Source organism: Ranitomeya variabilis, chromosome 5 (genome assembly GCF_051348905.1).
Source record: "Ranitomeya variabilis isolate aRanVar5 chromosome 5, aRanVar5.hap1, whole genome shotgun sequence".
NCBI classification, from domain to species: Eukaryota; Metazoa; Chordata; class Amphibia; order Anura; family Dendrobatidae; genus Ranitomeya; species Ranitomeya variabilis.
In genome coordinates, this window is record NC_135236.1 from 654,352,362 (window position 1) to 654,369,736 (window position 17,375).

The 17,375-nt window shown below is 42.4% G+C and overlaps 1 protein-coding gene across 1 annotated transcript in view; it reads right to left on the reverse strand.

Annotated features, from left to right (window-relative positions):
- The window catches only part of CLINT1 (clathrin interactor 1), a 65,389-nt gene that overhangs the window by 10,375 nt on the left and 37,639 nt on the right, over positions 1 to 17,375 (reverse strand). Inside the window, exons 4-6 of the mRNA XM_077266432.1 lie at positions 5,317 to 5,425; positions 3,679 to 3,843; positions 346 to 523 (exon numbers count right to left, since the gene is read on the reverse strand). Coding sequence (XP_077122547.1) covers positions 346 to 523; positions 3,679 to 3,843; positions 5,317 to 5,425 — 452 coding nt within the window. The remainder of the gene's footprint in view (positions 1 to 345; positions 524 to 3,678; positions 3,844 to 5,316; positions 5,426 to 17,375) is intronic.

A 17,375-nucleotide genomic window follows, 5' to 3' on the forward strand; every position in this document is an offset into this window, starting at 1 on the left:
GCGATTAAGTCACGGCACGTCGGCGAGTGTTAAATGCGATGTCAGAGATTGACGGACGGCGGCATTTAACAAGTTAACAACTGCGGACGGAGCATTGCTCCACTAGCGATTATTAGGGGCAGGTGCTGGCTGTATTACACAGCCATCACCTGCTGTGTATGGGGCGGGCTCGCCGAGTGACGCCCACTCCATACACCCGATTCCGTACATATATGGAATCCATCATGAAGTGGTTAAAGGGGTGGTCGCATCTTGACAACACGTCTCCCAGCCTACCCATATTTTATTGCCATGGGTCCGGTTCCTGGCATGAAGGGACGTGTGTTTTCCCCACAAGTCACTCACCTGCACCTCTCAGGAGACTCTTCTCGGTCTTTCCTCCTGAACTTGTTGATGGTGTCGTCTATGGTGCTCCCGATCTTGTCGCTTATCTCCCCTAACTTGTCGCTGAATGGGAACCCAGTCTTACTTTTGTCCCACTCTTCGTCCCATTTGGATCTAGGTTCGGAGTCGTAGCGCTCATCTGTAGGACATCCAGCACAGACAGGTTAAAGCCCCAACAACTCCCAAATCGGGAACGTGAGAGAAAACGGGAAATATTAATCTGACATATGACGGACGCTTCCGATGCAGGTCCAGCGTGCGGATTACATATGACTGACATTTATTAATGCTGGTCGTGACAATTAAAGAGCAGTGTTGTATGCAGACAAGGCCATAAAACAGGTGCTATGGTCACAAAAGCATAACACTTGATTCCACTTTGTCAGCTCTAGTTTTGCTCAGTCATTTCCCAGACTTTGAGGCCATAAGAATAGTTTTCCGTGATGGCGCAGCAGAGTTTCGACAGGTATACAATAAAGAAAAAAAAGTTATTTTACAGCTATAACTTCCTGATCGCTTGGGGTCCCGACATGTGGGAACCCCGGTGACTTTGAAACGACCCATTATCACGGCGCACAGGCGCCATCTTTAGATTCACGGTCTATGAGACTGCTGGTACGGCATCCTACCATTTCGGGGGTGCGTCGCCAGCGCTCCCCTCTAATGGGGAATTTCAGAGTAGTATTAGTAGATGATTCCTCCTGCGCACAGACACAAGATTAAATCAGGGAATTAATTCAGCCCAGACCATAGAGCAAATCATGAATCACCAAAACCACTAGGTTACAATTGCCATCATTGGTAAAGTGTTAGGATATGTTCACACGCTGCGTTGTTTTGCAGGTTTTGCTGCGCTTTAGTTGTCTCTTGTGCATGCTGATAAAGGTAATTGCCCCCCAAAAAATCATGATGCAACTTCCTTAAGGTTTTTGCACCGAAAAATGATACCTGCGTTTTTGCCCACTGTTTCCTATGGGTGAAAAAAAAAAAAAAAACCCCGCTGAAAATACGCAGAAAAAAAACCGCTGAAAGAAGTGACATGCTCCAGGTTCCAAAATCGCAGCAGTTTTCCAAATCAGTTGGGAAAATAAAACCAGTGTGTTAATGAGATTTGTGAAATCTCAGACTTTGCTGGTACTGTAAAAAAGCAGCAAAAAAGAAAAACCTGCAAAAACGCAACGTGTGAACATAAACTACAAAAGTCGACATCTTGGAGGGATTTTTGCTGAAGTAGAAAGAAGAGAGGGGAACAGATGCAAGGAGCCGCGCCTGTGCTGCACAGACAGCGGGGAGAGGATGGAAACAGCAGAGCTAAATAGCGCAAGCTCGGGGGGCACACTGCAAGGAAGGCCTGGTATGGGGGGGACGGACGGACTATGTAAGCACTTTTCATATGGGGTGACTGCACGTTTGAATTTTTTAATTTTTCTTTTAGGTGGGATGGAAAGCCATTGGGCTGAAAAACTGTGTGTCCAAAAAACGTACTTCTTTCTGGCTTCCCTACCATACTATTGAGGGGTCTCCCTAGTTGGGAATGGCTGAAATCTGACTATAGAGAAGTTTACTTCCGATTGGTCGTTCGTATCAATAAATGAGTCTGGTGGCGACGTACGTTTTTTGGTAGTTTGCCCCCCTTTCCCTAGGGATCTTATAGTAATCCCTCACATTAGACAGACCACCCTGGGACAGTTGCCGCTGCTATATTACACACTTGGTGTCTCTCTTCGCTCATTTATCCTCTATACCAGTATTTCCCAAACTCCAGTCCTCACGGACCCCAACAGGTCATGTTTTCAGGATTTCCATAGTGCTGCACAAGTGAGAGAACTCCTATACTTCCATCACCTGTGCAACACTAAGGAAATCCTGAAAACATGACCTGTTGGGGTCCGTGAGGACTGGAGTTTGGGAAACACTGCTCTATACTAACATTATAAAAAACGCGGATATGCGAAAACGTGGAGGCCTGGTGAATATACCGACATACAGCAGCTTTCCGCATTTGTGTACGGCTCATTCAGACGTCAGTTCTTCTCGTAAGTCTGGGTTTTTCGCGGAAAGCACTCAAACCTATGAACGTCTATGGGAAAGCTCATGTCTGATTTTTTTTCCCCTTGGACCGAAAAATCTTCTGGTATTAATGTTGCGCTGGATCAAACTCGCCAATGCAAGTCTATGGGTCCGTGAATACAATAAGACAGCGAATGGATGCCACCTATGCGTCGTCCGTTTTTCAAGGACTGTTTGATAAGAGAAGATTAAGGGACCCCCATAAATTTATAATCCGAAAAAAAAAAAAAAACACGATAAAACTGACGGTAAAAACGTACCGAATTCTGATCAAACTTGGACCATTTTATTTTTTGTACAAAAAAAGAAATAAATCACTGGTGTCCGAGTGAGCCTTCCAGGTGTCATTTTTTTGGTACATAAGGAGATTAGCAATTAACGGATTTTGGGGGAAAAAAAATGCAGAAAAAAATATTTGATCCATTTTTAATGCAGCACATTAATCTCAAACGATGAATTATTATTATTATAATTTTTTTTTTTTTTAAATAAAGAGGGGTTTTGCTGAATAAGCTTTTTTTTTTTTTTAAATAATCTATTAATACGATGGGACTCGCAGCCCACAGGGAATGGTTAACAATATGTAGCCTAGTCAGCCATCCTTGGGGTCCTATAATGGACCCTGGATAGTATAACCTCCACATGGCACGGCCACCAATCACACGCAATTAAAGGAGGATCATTGCCATCTACATTCCTGAATGCAGTGGAGAAGACCTTGTCATCTCCTCCATTTGTGTTGGGGTGTGATCAGCATGACTAGTATAGTATGTTAAGGCCTGTCCTTGACGAGAGTGCTCGTCACGTGTGATGAAGTCCCAAACCATCTAAAACTAGGCACAGACCATAATGTTACATGGATGGATGTAGATTAGTGATGAGCGAACGTGCTGGGATAAGGTATTATCTGAACATGCTCGGGTACTAACAGTGTCTTCAGCATCCTTGAAAAACATGTCCGAGTCCCAGCGGCTGCATGTCTCGTGACTGTTCTACAGCCACAGGCACTCGGATATATTTTTCGAGAACACCGAAGACACTCTTAGCACCCGAGCATGCTCAGATAATACCTTTTTCGAGCACATTCGCTCACCACTAATGTAAATTAGTCCAAAGGGGAAAAGATGGCGCGCTTTCATTGCAGTATGCCCGCACAATGCCAAGCTATAATCACTGTGATCCCCCCTGCCATTGCCATTTGTGCAGCACACGCCCGGTACTCACTGTATCTGAACCCCCCGGCACTTTCTGAGGACACCCCAACGTATTTGTCCTTGTTCTTCTTGGCTTTCTTCCTCTCCTCTCGGAGGCGGTCGTCGTCCTGGACAAACTCCACCATTTCTTTTACCTTCTGCCGGATGTTGATCCCCTGGTCTTTCCCGTTTTCATCTAGAATGGGAATAATAAACGCATATTAGGGACGTCTAGTGCGGAGATACGACCACTTGGAGTTTATCTGTTCTCGCGATTATTTGGGAGGACGTTAATGGGTTTGCAGGTGTGGACCCCACAAGGTCTGTATGACCGCTCAGCACTTGGCCGGGATCAGGATCAGCTGAGGACCCCCCAACTGCCTTACAGTCCAACTACAAGACCCCTGATGTCGACAGTCAATGTGTAATGTCCTCTAAGATGACCCAGTGGGTCTCAGAATTTGGGATCTGCATGAACAGCATGTCACCATTCAGAATTGGAAATCCAAGTACTGGATGGAAACATCCCTTTAAATTACTGGATGGTCCAGGACTATGGTTGCTCATTACCTATCCACAGATTGAGCCATCAGTATCAGATTGGTATACCATGTAGTAGCAGTCCTCGGTCTTGGTGGAGCTGCAGTACCCCTGAAGGCCACTACTTAATATATGGCGCTGTGCTGATTTGTATCCTGGAGGCCATGGGACCTGATCACCACTGATCGGTGGGGGGTGTCGGACCCCATCAATTTGATACCGACGACTTAATTAAATTAAATATTACATCCCTTAGACATCGCCTTTACATAGGATATGCAATATATTACACCTGATTGTGGATACCAAATCTATACTCACTCTTAAGAGTTAAATGCGCTGCCAGAAATAAAACAAAAATCATATATATTAAATATTTCACGACTTCTCATGCCGCCTCCTCATTACTACGACTGCGCTCCTATCCCCATTAAAGGCGAGCACGCACAAAGCGCCAATTTCAGGCAAATTAACACGTTTTATTGGGCAGACAACACACGGCGCGCGTCAGTGTCTCCTAATTGCAGATAACCTGGCTGTGAAAGAGCCAGCCACTCCGCCGGCGTAGAATAATATACTGTCTGCCGCCTCCTCCGCCACTAGATCCCCCCCTTATTATTAGTTTGTTTATTTTAGTTTTTTTTTTTAATGCATTCAAAACCCTCCCCGACTTTTCCTTTGCACTGTAAATACGACTTGGCGCAGGCCAGAGGGACGGCGGGCAAGAATAAACCCGGCTTCAAACAGCCGCGCGCTCGTGTGGTGGAGGGCCGACCTTTTTTCCCGCTGTATAATTAAAGCGCTCCCTTTTCTTCCTGCCGCCACAGGGGACCGGCCTCTGGTGCATATTTTAATATAAACCCGGGCCGCTCGTGTTGTGCGGCTTGTGTTGTTATTAGGTTTCTCCTCTCGGCAAAAAAAAAAAAAAAGTTCTTCTCCTCGCTAATTAATACTCTAGGGCCCGGTGTCTTGGAATGTGTTCTTCACACAGCCTGCAGCCGCTCGGGCCCAATTAGGCCTCCGCAGCCTGTGAAGACGTTCGGGTGAGTGACAAGTCCGACAACTGCTTTAATTTGCTCCCTCCCAAGGTTTTTTTTTCCCCTCTCTCCTCTTCTTTGCTAATACTCACCTACAAAGTGGTAATTTTCTAAGGATCGCAAGTCATAAATGTGCTCCCTGGCGCTCGTGACGACCCGCTCCGATCCGTTCCGTATGAGGTACGCCAACAGCAGCAAGGACTGGAGGCAGGGGAGAGACAAAAGGTGGAAATTAGTCATTTCGGAAGCTGCCACCGCCGGGGTGCGTTAGTGATCTGTAACTCTGTGTGCCAGGGGTAGAAACGGGCTGATATACATGGTTATATTTGGCTCTGGAGGCTTGGGACCCCCCCCATCAGGATGGAAACGATATTTGCACTGAGGGCATTGAGCCCGATCCATCTGTACACACTAATTCCTCGTTAATGCGCCGTGGTCCTATATAAATGGTGGAAAAGGAGGATATAAAGCAGATTGGGACAAGCGGATCTCTACTACTACTGCAATAGAAAGCAGCCTAGAAACAGCGACCCCTGCAGTTCTAAAGGGTGAACTACAATGAATTAGCATTTACTGGTGTGCACACTGTATACAGATTGGGCCCCCTAGTGGTGGGAACAGGCAGGAGGATTTTTTTTTTTTTACCCTACATATATTTTTAAGTATGGAAGTATGTGGGTGAGAAGTGTTGTACAGATAGATAATAATAATAATCATCTTTATTTTTATATAGCGCTAACATATTCCGCAGCGCTTTACAGGTTGCACACATTATCGTCGCTGTCCCCGTTGGGGCTCACAATCTAAATTCCCTATCAGTATGTCTTTATAGATAGATAGATACTACAGACTAACAGCATTACGACATCTATTCCTGGCTGCAGAACGAGTTAATTAAAGGTACCGTCACATTAAGCGACGCTGCAGCGATAGCGACAGCGATGCCGATCGCTGCAGCGTCGCTGTTTGGTCGCTGGAGAGCTGTCACACAGACCGCTCTCCAGCGACCAACGATGCCGAGGTCCCCGGGTAACCAGGGTAAGCATCGGGTTGCTAAGCGCAGGGCCGCGCTTAGTTACCCGATGTTTACCCTGGTTACCAGCGTAAAAGTTAAAAAAACAAACAGTACATACTCACCAGCGCGTCCCCCAGCCTCTGCTTCCTGACACTGACTGAGCTCCGGCCCTACAGCACAGCGGTGACGTCACCGCTGTGCTTTCACTTTCACTTTAGGGCCGGCGCTCAGTCAGTGTCAGGAAGCAGACGCTGGGGGACGCGCTGGTGAGTATGTGCTGTTTGTTTTTTTAACTTTTACGCTGGTAACCAGGGTAAACATCGGGTTACTAAGCGCGGCCCTGCGCTTAGTAACCCGATGTTTACCCTGGTTACCAGTGTAAAATATCGCTGGTATCCTTGCTTTTGCTGTCAAACACGGCGATACACGGCGACCTAGCGACCAAATAAAGTGCAGACCTTCTAGCAGCGACCAGCAATTTCACAGCGGGATCCAGATCGCTGCTGCGTGTCAAATACAGCGATATCGCTATCCAGGTCGCTGCAACGTCACGGATCGCTGGCGATATCGCCTAGTGTGACGGTACCTTAAGAATCCGTCAGTGAGCTCATTCAGACTGAAAGAGTCTGTAGCTCTTTTCTATGTCTTTTTCAGAACCGATTTATGACCACATCACAGTTCAGCGTGCAGGGAAACAAAAGAGCCTCTAAAAGCAAAATTTGTAACGAAACCAAAATTGCAAAAATTAGTTTTAGTCGCATACTTTTTAGAATTTTTTTTACATACATGTATAAAAATATATATATATATAATAATAAAATGACATCGAACCTATTTTAATATATTTTTCTAAAATATATATTTTTGGATAAATCTAATAAATTATTTGCAGTTTTTTTGATAGTTATTGTTATAAAAATGTATAATACACATATATACATGCGCGCACACGTGTAATATACGGTATGTTTTCATAGAAACATTACACACGTATAATATATGTTTTCATAGAAACATTAAAATAAATTATATACACAGACATGTGTGTATATAATTTACTTTAATATTTCTATAAAAACATATATTATTCGTGTGTGTGTGTTCGCGCGCATGTATGTATGTGTATTATACATTTTTATATAAATAACTATTACAATAAAACTGCATATAATTTATTATATTTACCCAAATACCCAGATGAATATAATTAAACTAGATTCCAAGTAATTTTATTGTAATACACATTATATATATATATATATATATATATATATATATATATATATATACACACACACACATACATATACACACACACACATACACACATATATGCCGTATTTTTCTGACCATAAGATGCGCTTTTTTTCCTCCAAATTTGGGAGGAAAGTGTGGGTGCGTCTTATGGTAGGGATGTAGCATGTGGGGAGGGGGGCAGCAGCGAGTGGGATCGCAATGATATCCCACTTCAGGCGGCAGAAAAATGTCCCCACTGATGGGAATCAGCTGCTGGGGGAACCATGTGGTCCCGATGATTAAGTGCAGTGAATATTCATTAGCGGCTCCCCGCCCACCTATCAGCTGAGCCAGTGATCCGGGAGCAGCAAATGAATACTGCACTTAAGCAGCGACACACATGGTTTCCTCAGCGCTGATTCCTGCAGCAGCTGGGGAGATCCATGTGTCCGGGGGAGGAGGAGGCAGCAGCAGCAGGGGCCAGGGGAGAGGAGATCGCTGCATACCTGCCTGGGCTGGAGCTGAGTGCTGTGCAGTGTGCACAAGGACCTGTGTGATGTCAGAAGTGGGCGGGTGGAGCATCACATGGCAGCACAGAGCCCTCCATCTTCTTGACATCATCACAGGTCCTTCAGACTCCAACACTAGAATCTGTTGGCTTCCATTACCTGTGCTGTGGAAAGGCAACAAGAGGGAGGGCTCTGTGTGTGCAGCCATGGGATGCTCCAGCTTTCACCTCACCACAAACTGGCTGCCACAATTAAGAGGTTAGTCGTTCCAAAACACAATAAAGCATTCTGCCACTCCTTTAGTGAACTATAACTCCCAGCATGTCATAGGATCTGCAGGACATGCTGGGAGTTATAGTTCTCCCATGGGATTTTAAAGCAGCACTCCAGTGTTATATTGCAGTGCTGGAGTGGTGCTTTCAATATAAGCCCTGCGCCCCCATTCTTATACTCACCCTCCAGCATCTTCATATAGTACTTCACAGACACCACACTGGTCCCGCAGCTTCCAACATAATAACATACTATTATATATAATAACACCACATATTATAGTATGTTATTAAATATTTTACCACATTTTTTTGCTTCAAATATTTTTTTCCCTATTTTCCACCTCTAAAACCTGGCCAAAAAGTTAGCAAAGGTACACATTCAAGCTCATCTGTCCACGAATGCTAAGCAAAAAGTTATGAAGCGAGTTCATTCTGCACTTCGGTGTACTCCATTGCTCTCTGATGTCAGCCACTCCAACCTTGAGGCCTACCCCCGTGTGACATTTCTCCGTCTCCGTGCACGATAGCAGTAGCTCCTATAATCTACACTTACGTGTGATGAGTTTAGATCTTATGCCCATCTTGGCGACATAACCACCATCACCAGGGGCTGTGACGTCAGGTCCCAGGTTAGACCGGCATCTATGGATATTTCACATCTCTCATACAGTCAGGGGTTAAATAGTCATCTGTTGCCGACATGTCATTTATGGGGGGCATTACCAGAGGCCTGCTAGCCACAGAGGGGCAACACTTGACCATCACATGACCTAGTAGTGCAGAGAGACCCCCATAACTGCAGGGCTAACCTCCATGTTGCTGGTGTCCCTTCTGTTCTCCAGACTAATATTTGCGGAAGTGACTGAGAATGAAGGTGCCGAGTTATAATGAAGCAGTGAAGTGCATCCGACACCTACACATTCACAAAGTGACCAAAAACCGAACCATTCACTCGGGACCACATAGAAAATATTAGCATCAACCAGCTATTCATTAGGCAAAAGAGAACCTCGAGCAACGGATCATAACGGGAACAGTAAAAGTTCTGTAGAATATTAGGCAACGCTTCTCAATATTACAACCGAAATAAATTACCCCTTTAATTCAGGAGCCTATTAAAAATACCCCCCTATAGGAGATGGAAGAACTTCAGATAAAGGCTTCAAGGGTTGGTGCTAACAGCTTCCACTTTTGCGCTCCCAGCTGAGATGTTTATGGACAGTTTTATATGCCTGGCATCCGGCTGAAAAGGACTTGGGGGAGGGGCTAGGAATTTGTTAATGCAGCTCATCTCCTCCCCCTTTTGTACAATGACTGAAAACCCCAATATATACATTATCAGGATCCCCCACTCTCAATAGCTGATGTCACAGCTCACCTCCCCCTCCTATACAATGACCTATATTGCATCTGTATTCTTTAAGAAAGCAATTGTAACATCAATTGATCTTCATGGTGCTATCAAAGGAATAAAAGAATTCCACTCTATCCATAAACAGAGACATGGCGAGGGAACACTTAGCTAATTTAAATGAATTTACATCTCCTGGTCCAGATGAATTACACCCTAGGGTACTGAAAGATTTAGCACAATCTGTGAAAATGTCTGGAGAACCGAAGTCTCAGAAGACTGTAGAAGGGCAAATATCGTCCGTGTCTTCAAAAAAGGAAAGATGATGGAGCCCGGAAAATACAAGCCAGTGAGCCTTACTTCTATACCAGGAACAAATTATTAAACAACATGTATGTTAGTACAAACTGGATGGTGAGCGGACTGCAAAGTATGTCCTACAAGGAACAGTTAAACGATAGGGGAATGTTTAGCTTGTAAAAAAGAGGAGACTTAATAGCGGTCTACAAATATCTGAAGGGCCGTCACAGTGTAGAGGGACCATCCTTATGCTTATTTGCACATGGACACACGGGAAGCAATGGAAGGAAACTAAAAGGAACAAGATACAGACTAGATATTAGAAAAACCTTTCTGACAGTGAAGGTGATCATTGAGTGGAACAGGCTGCCATGAGGTGGCGAGTTCTCCCTCAATGGAAGTCGTCAAACAGAGGTTGGACAGACATCTGTCTGAGATGGTTTAGTGAGTCCTGCATTGAGCAGGGGGTTGGACACGATGATCCTGGAGGTCCCTTCCAACTCTAACATTCTATGATTCAATGAATGATAACACAGGATCCACCAATCACAATAGCTGATGTCACAGCTCACCTCCGCCTCCTGTACAATGACTGATTACTAGTGAAGAGCGAATATGCTCAGATATGGTGTCATCAGAGCATGCGAGTGGTAACCGAGTGTCTTCAGCATGCTCAAAAAATATGTTCAAGTCGTTTGGGAGTGTACACTTTAGAAAAGTTGTTCAGCCCTAGAGAAAAGAACTTGCTTTTTTTCCCCATCACTCGTGTATGGAATATGTCCAGTATTTCAGTTCAGTCTCATTCTTTAAAAAAAAGGGATGATCTGCAATACTAGACATCACCCATGGGCAAGGGTGGCGCTGTTCTTCCAGCTTTTACATGACATGGATAGAATAAATTCTCCTTATTCCTGGTCTGTTATCACCATGTATGCTCATCATCCTCAGACAGCGACACTAATGAAAACACTCTACTACTTATAAGAATTTATTTCACTTGTCCAGAAAAAAAAAAAAGTAAAAGCAGAGGCGTAATTGCACATTCGGCGGGATTTGTCGGGAGTTAACCATATGGGCCGAAGACACAAAAGCTATTAAATGTGAATTATGGAGCGGGTCGTGCTTCCAATTGACTCTTTTACCAAATGGAAGTGCACATGACTGGAGACAAGTGCGGGGGATCGACGTCGGAGCATGTGCTCAATTGTGCTTAATAATCAACGTACAGATGGGATGAAAAATGGCTGGATACTCACAGATGGCAAAAAAGTATTTAAGTCCTCTCACGGCGCGGGCGAGGTCGGCAATGAGACGTCTACGCAGAGGTCACCGCAAGGAATGTCACCGAGACAGAAAGTCATTTTTATTTCCTTTCACCATATGCAAGTCATTTACAAGCTTCTCTGAGTAACCGATCCCCTGCCGTTATAGGCAGGACCGAACGCGTGAGCTATGGAGAGGGCCGACACTAACGTATGTGACAACTACCGAAATAAAAGTAATCTGTGCTAAAATATATACACACACATTATATATATACATTCACATACATACACTACCGTTCAAAAGTTTAGGGTCACTTAGAATTTTCCTTATTTTGTAAAGAAAAGCACAGTTTTTTTTCCAATGAAGCTAACATTAAATGATTCAGAAATACACTCAATACATTGTTAATGTGGTAAGTGACTATTCTAACTGCAACCGTCTGGTGTTTAACGCAATATCTTCATAGGTGTATAGAGGCCCATTTCCAACAACCATCACTCCAGTGTTCTTATGGTACTTTGTGTTTGCTAGCTGTGTAAGAAGGCTAATGGATGGTTAGAATACCCTTGAAAACACTTGTGCAAATATGTTAGCACAGCTGAAAACAGTTTGGCTGATTAGAGAAGCTATAAACCTGACCTTCCTTTGAGCTAGTGGAGAATCTGGAGCATTACATTTGTTGGTTCCAGTAAACTTTCAAAATAGCCAGAAAAAAAGAATTTATGTAAAACTCGACAGTCTATTCTTATTTTTAGAAATAAAGGCTATTCCATGCGAGAAATTGCCAAGAAACTGAAGATTTCCTACAACGGTGTGTACTACTCCCTTCAGAGGAGAGCACAAACAGGCTCTAACCAGAGTAGAAAGAGAAGTGGGAGGCCTGCTGCAAAACTGAGCAACAAGACAAGCACATTAGACTCTGTAGTTTGAGAAATCGACGCCTAACAGGTCCTCAACTGGCAGCTTCATTAAATAGTACACTCAAAAAGCTAATGTCTACGTCTACAGTGAAGAGGCGACTCCGGGATGCTGGCCTTCAGGGCAGAGTGGCAAAAAAAAAGCCATATCTGAGACTGGCTAATAAAAGGAAAAGATTAATATGGGCAAAATAACTCAGACATTGGACAGAGGAAGATTGGAAAAAAGTATTATGGACAGACGAATCCAAGTGTGAGGTATTTGGATCACACAGAAGATCATTTGTGAGGTGCAGAACAACTGAAAAGATACTGGAAGAGCGCATGACGCCATCTGTCAAGCATGGTGGAGGTAATGTGATGGTCTGGGGTTGCTTTGGTGCTGGTAAAGTGGGAGATTTGTACAAGGTAAAAGGGATTTTGAATAAGGAAGGCTATCACTCCATTTTGCGGCGCCATGCCATACCCTGTGGACAGCGCTTGGTTGGAGCCAATTTCATCCCACAACAGGACAATGACCCAAAGCACACCTCCAAATTATGCAAGAACTATTTAGGGAAGAAGCAGGCAGCTGGTATTCTATCTGTAATGGAGCGGCCAGCACAGTCGCCAGATCTCAGCCCCATTGAGCTGTTGTGGGAGCAAGTATTAGGCTGAGGGTGCCAATACTTTTGTCTGGCCCATTTTTGGTGTTTTGTATGAAATGATCAATGTTTTGCTTTTTGCTTCATTCTCGACAAATTAAATGAAGATAATAATACCAAAGAATTTGTGATTGCAATCATTTTCAGGAAGAAACTGAGTATTATCTGACAGAATTGCAGGGGTGTCAATACTTTTAGCCAAAACTAACTATATATATATATATATATATATATATATATATATATATATATATATATATATATATATATATATATATATATATATATATATATATATATATATATATATATATATATATATATATATATATATATATATATATATATATATATATCTCTACACTGATACTTATCTTCGGGTGCAAGGCCCCAGGCAACCAGTCCAATTGATTGCACCAGTTTCACAGAGATTCAGAAAAGAGGCAGCACTCCATAGTAAGGTGAAAACATGTGGTTGGTTTAATCGACCCACACAGCCGGGCGACGTTTCAGCTCAAACTGAGCCTTTCTCAAGCTTGAGAAAGGCTCAGTTTGAGCTGAAACGTCGCCCGGCTGTGTGGGTCGATTAAACCAACCACATGTTTTCACCTTACTATGGAGTGCTGCCTCTTTTCTGAATATATATATATATAGAGATATATATGTATATATATATAAAACTATATATAACTATATATATATATAACTATATATATTCAAAAAAATATTCAAAAAAAGGCAGGCAGCACTCCGTTTTCAAGTCAATATGTAGGACTTTAATGGACCCACATGTCTCAGCGACGTTTCGGCTCAACTGAGCCTTTCTCAAGCAGTGGGTGTTACATCTTAGTGCATATATATAGAGATTTTTTCATCATCATCCAATTAAGGTGCCATAATACAATCATAAACATGTATAATATTACATAAAGTGCTACTGTGCTATTAAAGTGTCCAGTGTTCATATTATTCTTAGTGAATTACTGTTCTTTGTCTGAGTTTTCTGCTTACCCATGAGGAGACATGCTGGTAATGGGGGATATCAGCGTTCTTACATGCATACTGCGCATATCCCAGCATTTCCTCATACATCACAGCCATGTGATCGACTAGAGGCCAATCCAATGCAAGGGGCGGTATTTTGTCCGGCGCATGCGCTGTAGCGCCTAATAGCGCCATATTGTATGTGGCAACTACATGTATCTTAATTACAGCCATCTTCGTTGTGGAACCTTCTATTTTTAACTATTACCGCATTATAAGGTTGCGACCAGCGAAAACATCTCATATATATGCGCTTATATCTAGCGCTTGTTAATTAAATAATTAGCCTATTGTTACATTATTTTAGAAGAAATGACTCACTCAAACTCCACATTATGCCGCATGGACTTACTTGTGCCTTATCTCGCCTTGGCCACCAGAGCTGACCTTATCACAGACCAACCTCCCGTGGCCACACAGTGTCGAAAGGGTGCATTAGGCCTTCTCTGACCAAATTGCCTCACCTCAAGACCCCTGTATAGCGTTAGCCATATAGTCCCAGCTGCCATTTATATCACATCTATACACACAGGCATGTCATTCTTCTCTTTAATAAAAATTGATAAATTAACATAATGCCAGAAAAAATTCTTGATATGTGTTTTTTTATTATTTTCCATTAATACATTGGCCTTGGATCACTTCACAATTATGGCTCATAGTGTTTAAACTCTTCAGAGGTACATTCTTTAACAATTTTTAATGAGAACACCTACATATCTCCCCATCCTCGCATGTCTCCTATGGCAAGGTCTTGTAGCCAATCATAGGCAGCAGGACGACCTAGACAAAAATACATATATAACATTAAAAGCTCAGCCTAACAAATCAATTCTAAATATAAAAACAAGTTATCAAGGCCTTCAACATCACTGTGTTAGAATAAAAAACTATTTTTTTATATAATCGCATTCATCTTAAAATCTACATTTAATCCTGAGGGTCTGAGTGTATTCAGTTTATAGATCCACATTAATTCCCTTTTCTTCAGCGCTTGTTCTCTATCACCACCTCTCCTATTTACTGGCACCCTATCTATAATTTTAAATCTCAGATCTCTTTCAGAATGGTTACAGTCAGTAAAGTGCTTTGGTACAGGGAGATCAGTTCTCTTCTTTCTAATGGTATATCGGTGCTGGTTCATCCGAACTTTAAATTCGCACGTTGTCTCCCCGATATACCATAGATTACAAGGGCAGCTCAAGAGATAAATGACATAGTCCGAGCTGCATGTCAGGTAGTGTTTGATCGTATATGTCTTTTTCGTTATAGGGTGCTCAAAGGTATCCCCCTTGTCCATATGTGTGCAATTCACACAACTGAGACAAGGGAAACAACCATTTTTTCGAGACCCTGTTAGAAACATTTGTCTACTCATTTTATTGGGACCTATGTCTGATTTGATCAAATAGTCTTTTATATTCTTGTTCCTTTTATATGAATATAGGGGTGGCAGTCTCAACTCTTTTACATCCGGCAAGCATTTCCCCAACATCCCCCAATGTTTAGTTATTACATTCGCCACCAATTTGCTCTCTTCTCCATATGTGGTGACGAATGGAATTCGTCTTTTTGTGTTCTTATCCTTCTCTCTTATATCCTTTTGTATAAGTTCAGTTCTACTTGTTTGTAATACCTTCTTTTTGGTCAATTCCAGCAAATTTCTGGGGTAACCCCTATTCATAAATTTTTTAACCATTGAGTCTACTACCATATCCAAATTTTCTTCCTTTTTAACGATTCGCCTTACTCTCAACATCTGGCTTAACGGAATTGATCTCATCATAGAGCGTGGATGTTGGCTATCAAACAATAATAAATTATTTTTATCTGTATTTTTTACAAAGAGTGTAGTACTCAATTCTCCCTTCTCTAGACTGACAAGCACATCAAGAAACTGAATATTTTCCCTAGACATAATCAATGTGAATTTAATGGTGTCATTAATGGTATTCAGATATTCATGAAAGTTCTCCAATTCACTCTGAGATCCTGTCCAAAGGAGGAAGACATCATCTATGTACCTCCACCACACCAAAACTTGTCGGAAGTGGTGGGATACATAGATGAGGTCCTCCTCCAGGACTTCCATAACTAAATTTGCATACGCAGGGGCCATATTGGCCCCCATAGCGGTTCCACGTTTTTGCGTATAAAACGCATCACCAAACATAAAATAATTCTGTTTTAAAATAATTTCAAGAATTTTGAGCACAAAAGTTTTTCCTTCCAGTGTGCATTTTGATAGGTTAAGTCTATTACCCACTGCTCTCAAACCCTCTTCATGGTCAATGGATGTATAAAGAGACACCACATCGAAGGATGCGAGTATCACATCACCTTCCAGGTGTAGTGCCTCTAGTTTGTTAAGAAAGTCAGTCGTATCTCTAATAAATGACTTACACTGTCTAGCCATAGGGTTGAGGATTCTGTCAAGGAAGATGCCCATTTTGTTGAAGATGGACCCCACCCCCGACACTATAGGTCGTCCTGGTGGGTTGACCAGTGTTTTATGAATTTTCGGATTTATATAAAGCACCGGGGTGCGAGGATTATTTTCAAATAGATAGTCATGTAAATCCTGGTCTATCACACCACCCTCCATGGCTTCTTTCAGACATTTTTTAATCACCTTATTGATCTCAAATTTTGGGTCACCCCCTAGTCTCTGGTACACACTCTCATCATTTAATTGCCTCAAAATTTCAGCAACATACATTTCCTTGTCCATGACAACGACTGCTCCCCCCTTATCGGCGGGTTTCACCACAATGTCGCCGTCATGGACAAGTTCCTGCAGTGCTTCAAATTCCTCCTTCCGTATGTTTGGGTGTACATATTCTTTAATTGCCTTGTTTTTTATTTCCTCAATATCCGTTTTCACTGCCACCTCAAAGGCCTCAATTACTGCTGAATATGATGGTGGAATAAATCTACTGTTTTTCTTTAGTTGTACAGAGTTTAAATCAAACTCACTAGTTCTCATCCTTGTATTCACATCTTTACCACTAAACCATTCCCTTAATTTAATCTGTCTGAGAAAACGTTCAATGTCAAGTTGTAACTCAAACCAGTCTATGTGTGCACATGGGCTAAAACTCAGCCCTTTGCTTAGTACTGAAATCTGCATGTCCATTAGAACCTATCAAAATGCACACTGGAAGGAAAAACTTTTGTGCTCAAAATTCTTGAAATTATTTTAAAACAGAATTATTTTATGTTTGGTGATGCGTTTTATACGCAAAAACGTGGAACCGCTATGGGGGCCAATATGGCCCCTGCGTATGCAAATTTAGTTATGGAAGTCCTGGAGGAGGACCTCATCTATGTATCCCACCACTTCCGACAAGTTTTGGTGTGGTGGAGGTACATAGATGATGTCTTCCTCCTTTGGACAGGATCTCAGAGTGAATTGGAGAACTTTCATGAATATCTGAATACCATTAATGACACCATTAAATTCACATTGATTATGTCTAGGGAAAATATTCAGTTTCTTGATGTGCTTGTCAGTCTAGAGAAGGGAGAATTGAGTACTACACTCTTTGTAAAAAATACAGATAAAAATAATTTATTATTGTTTGATAGCCAACA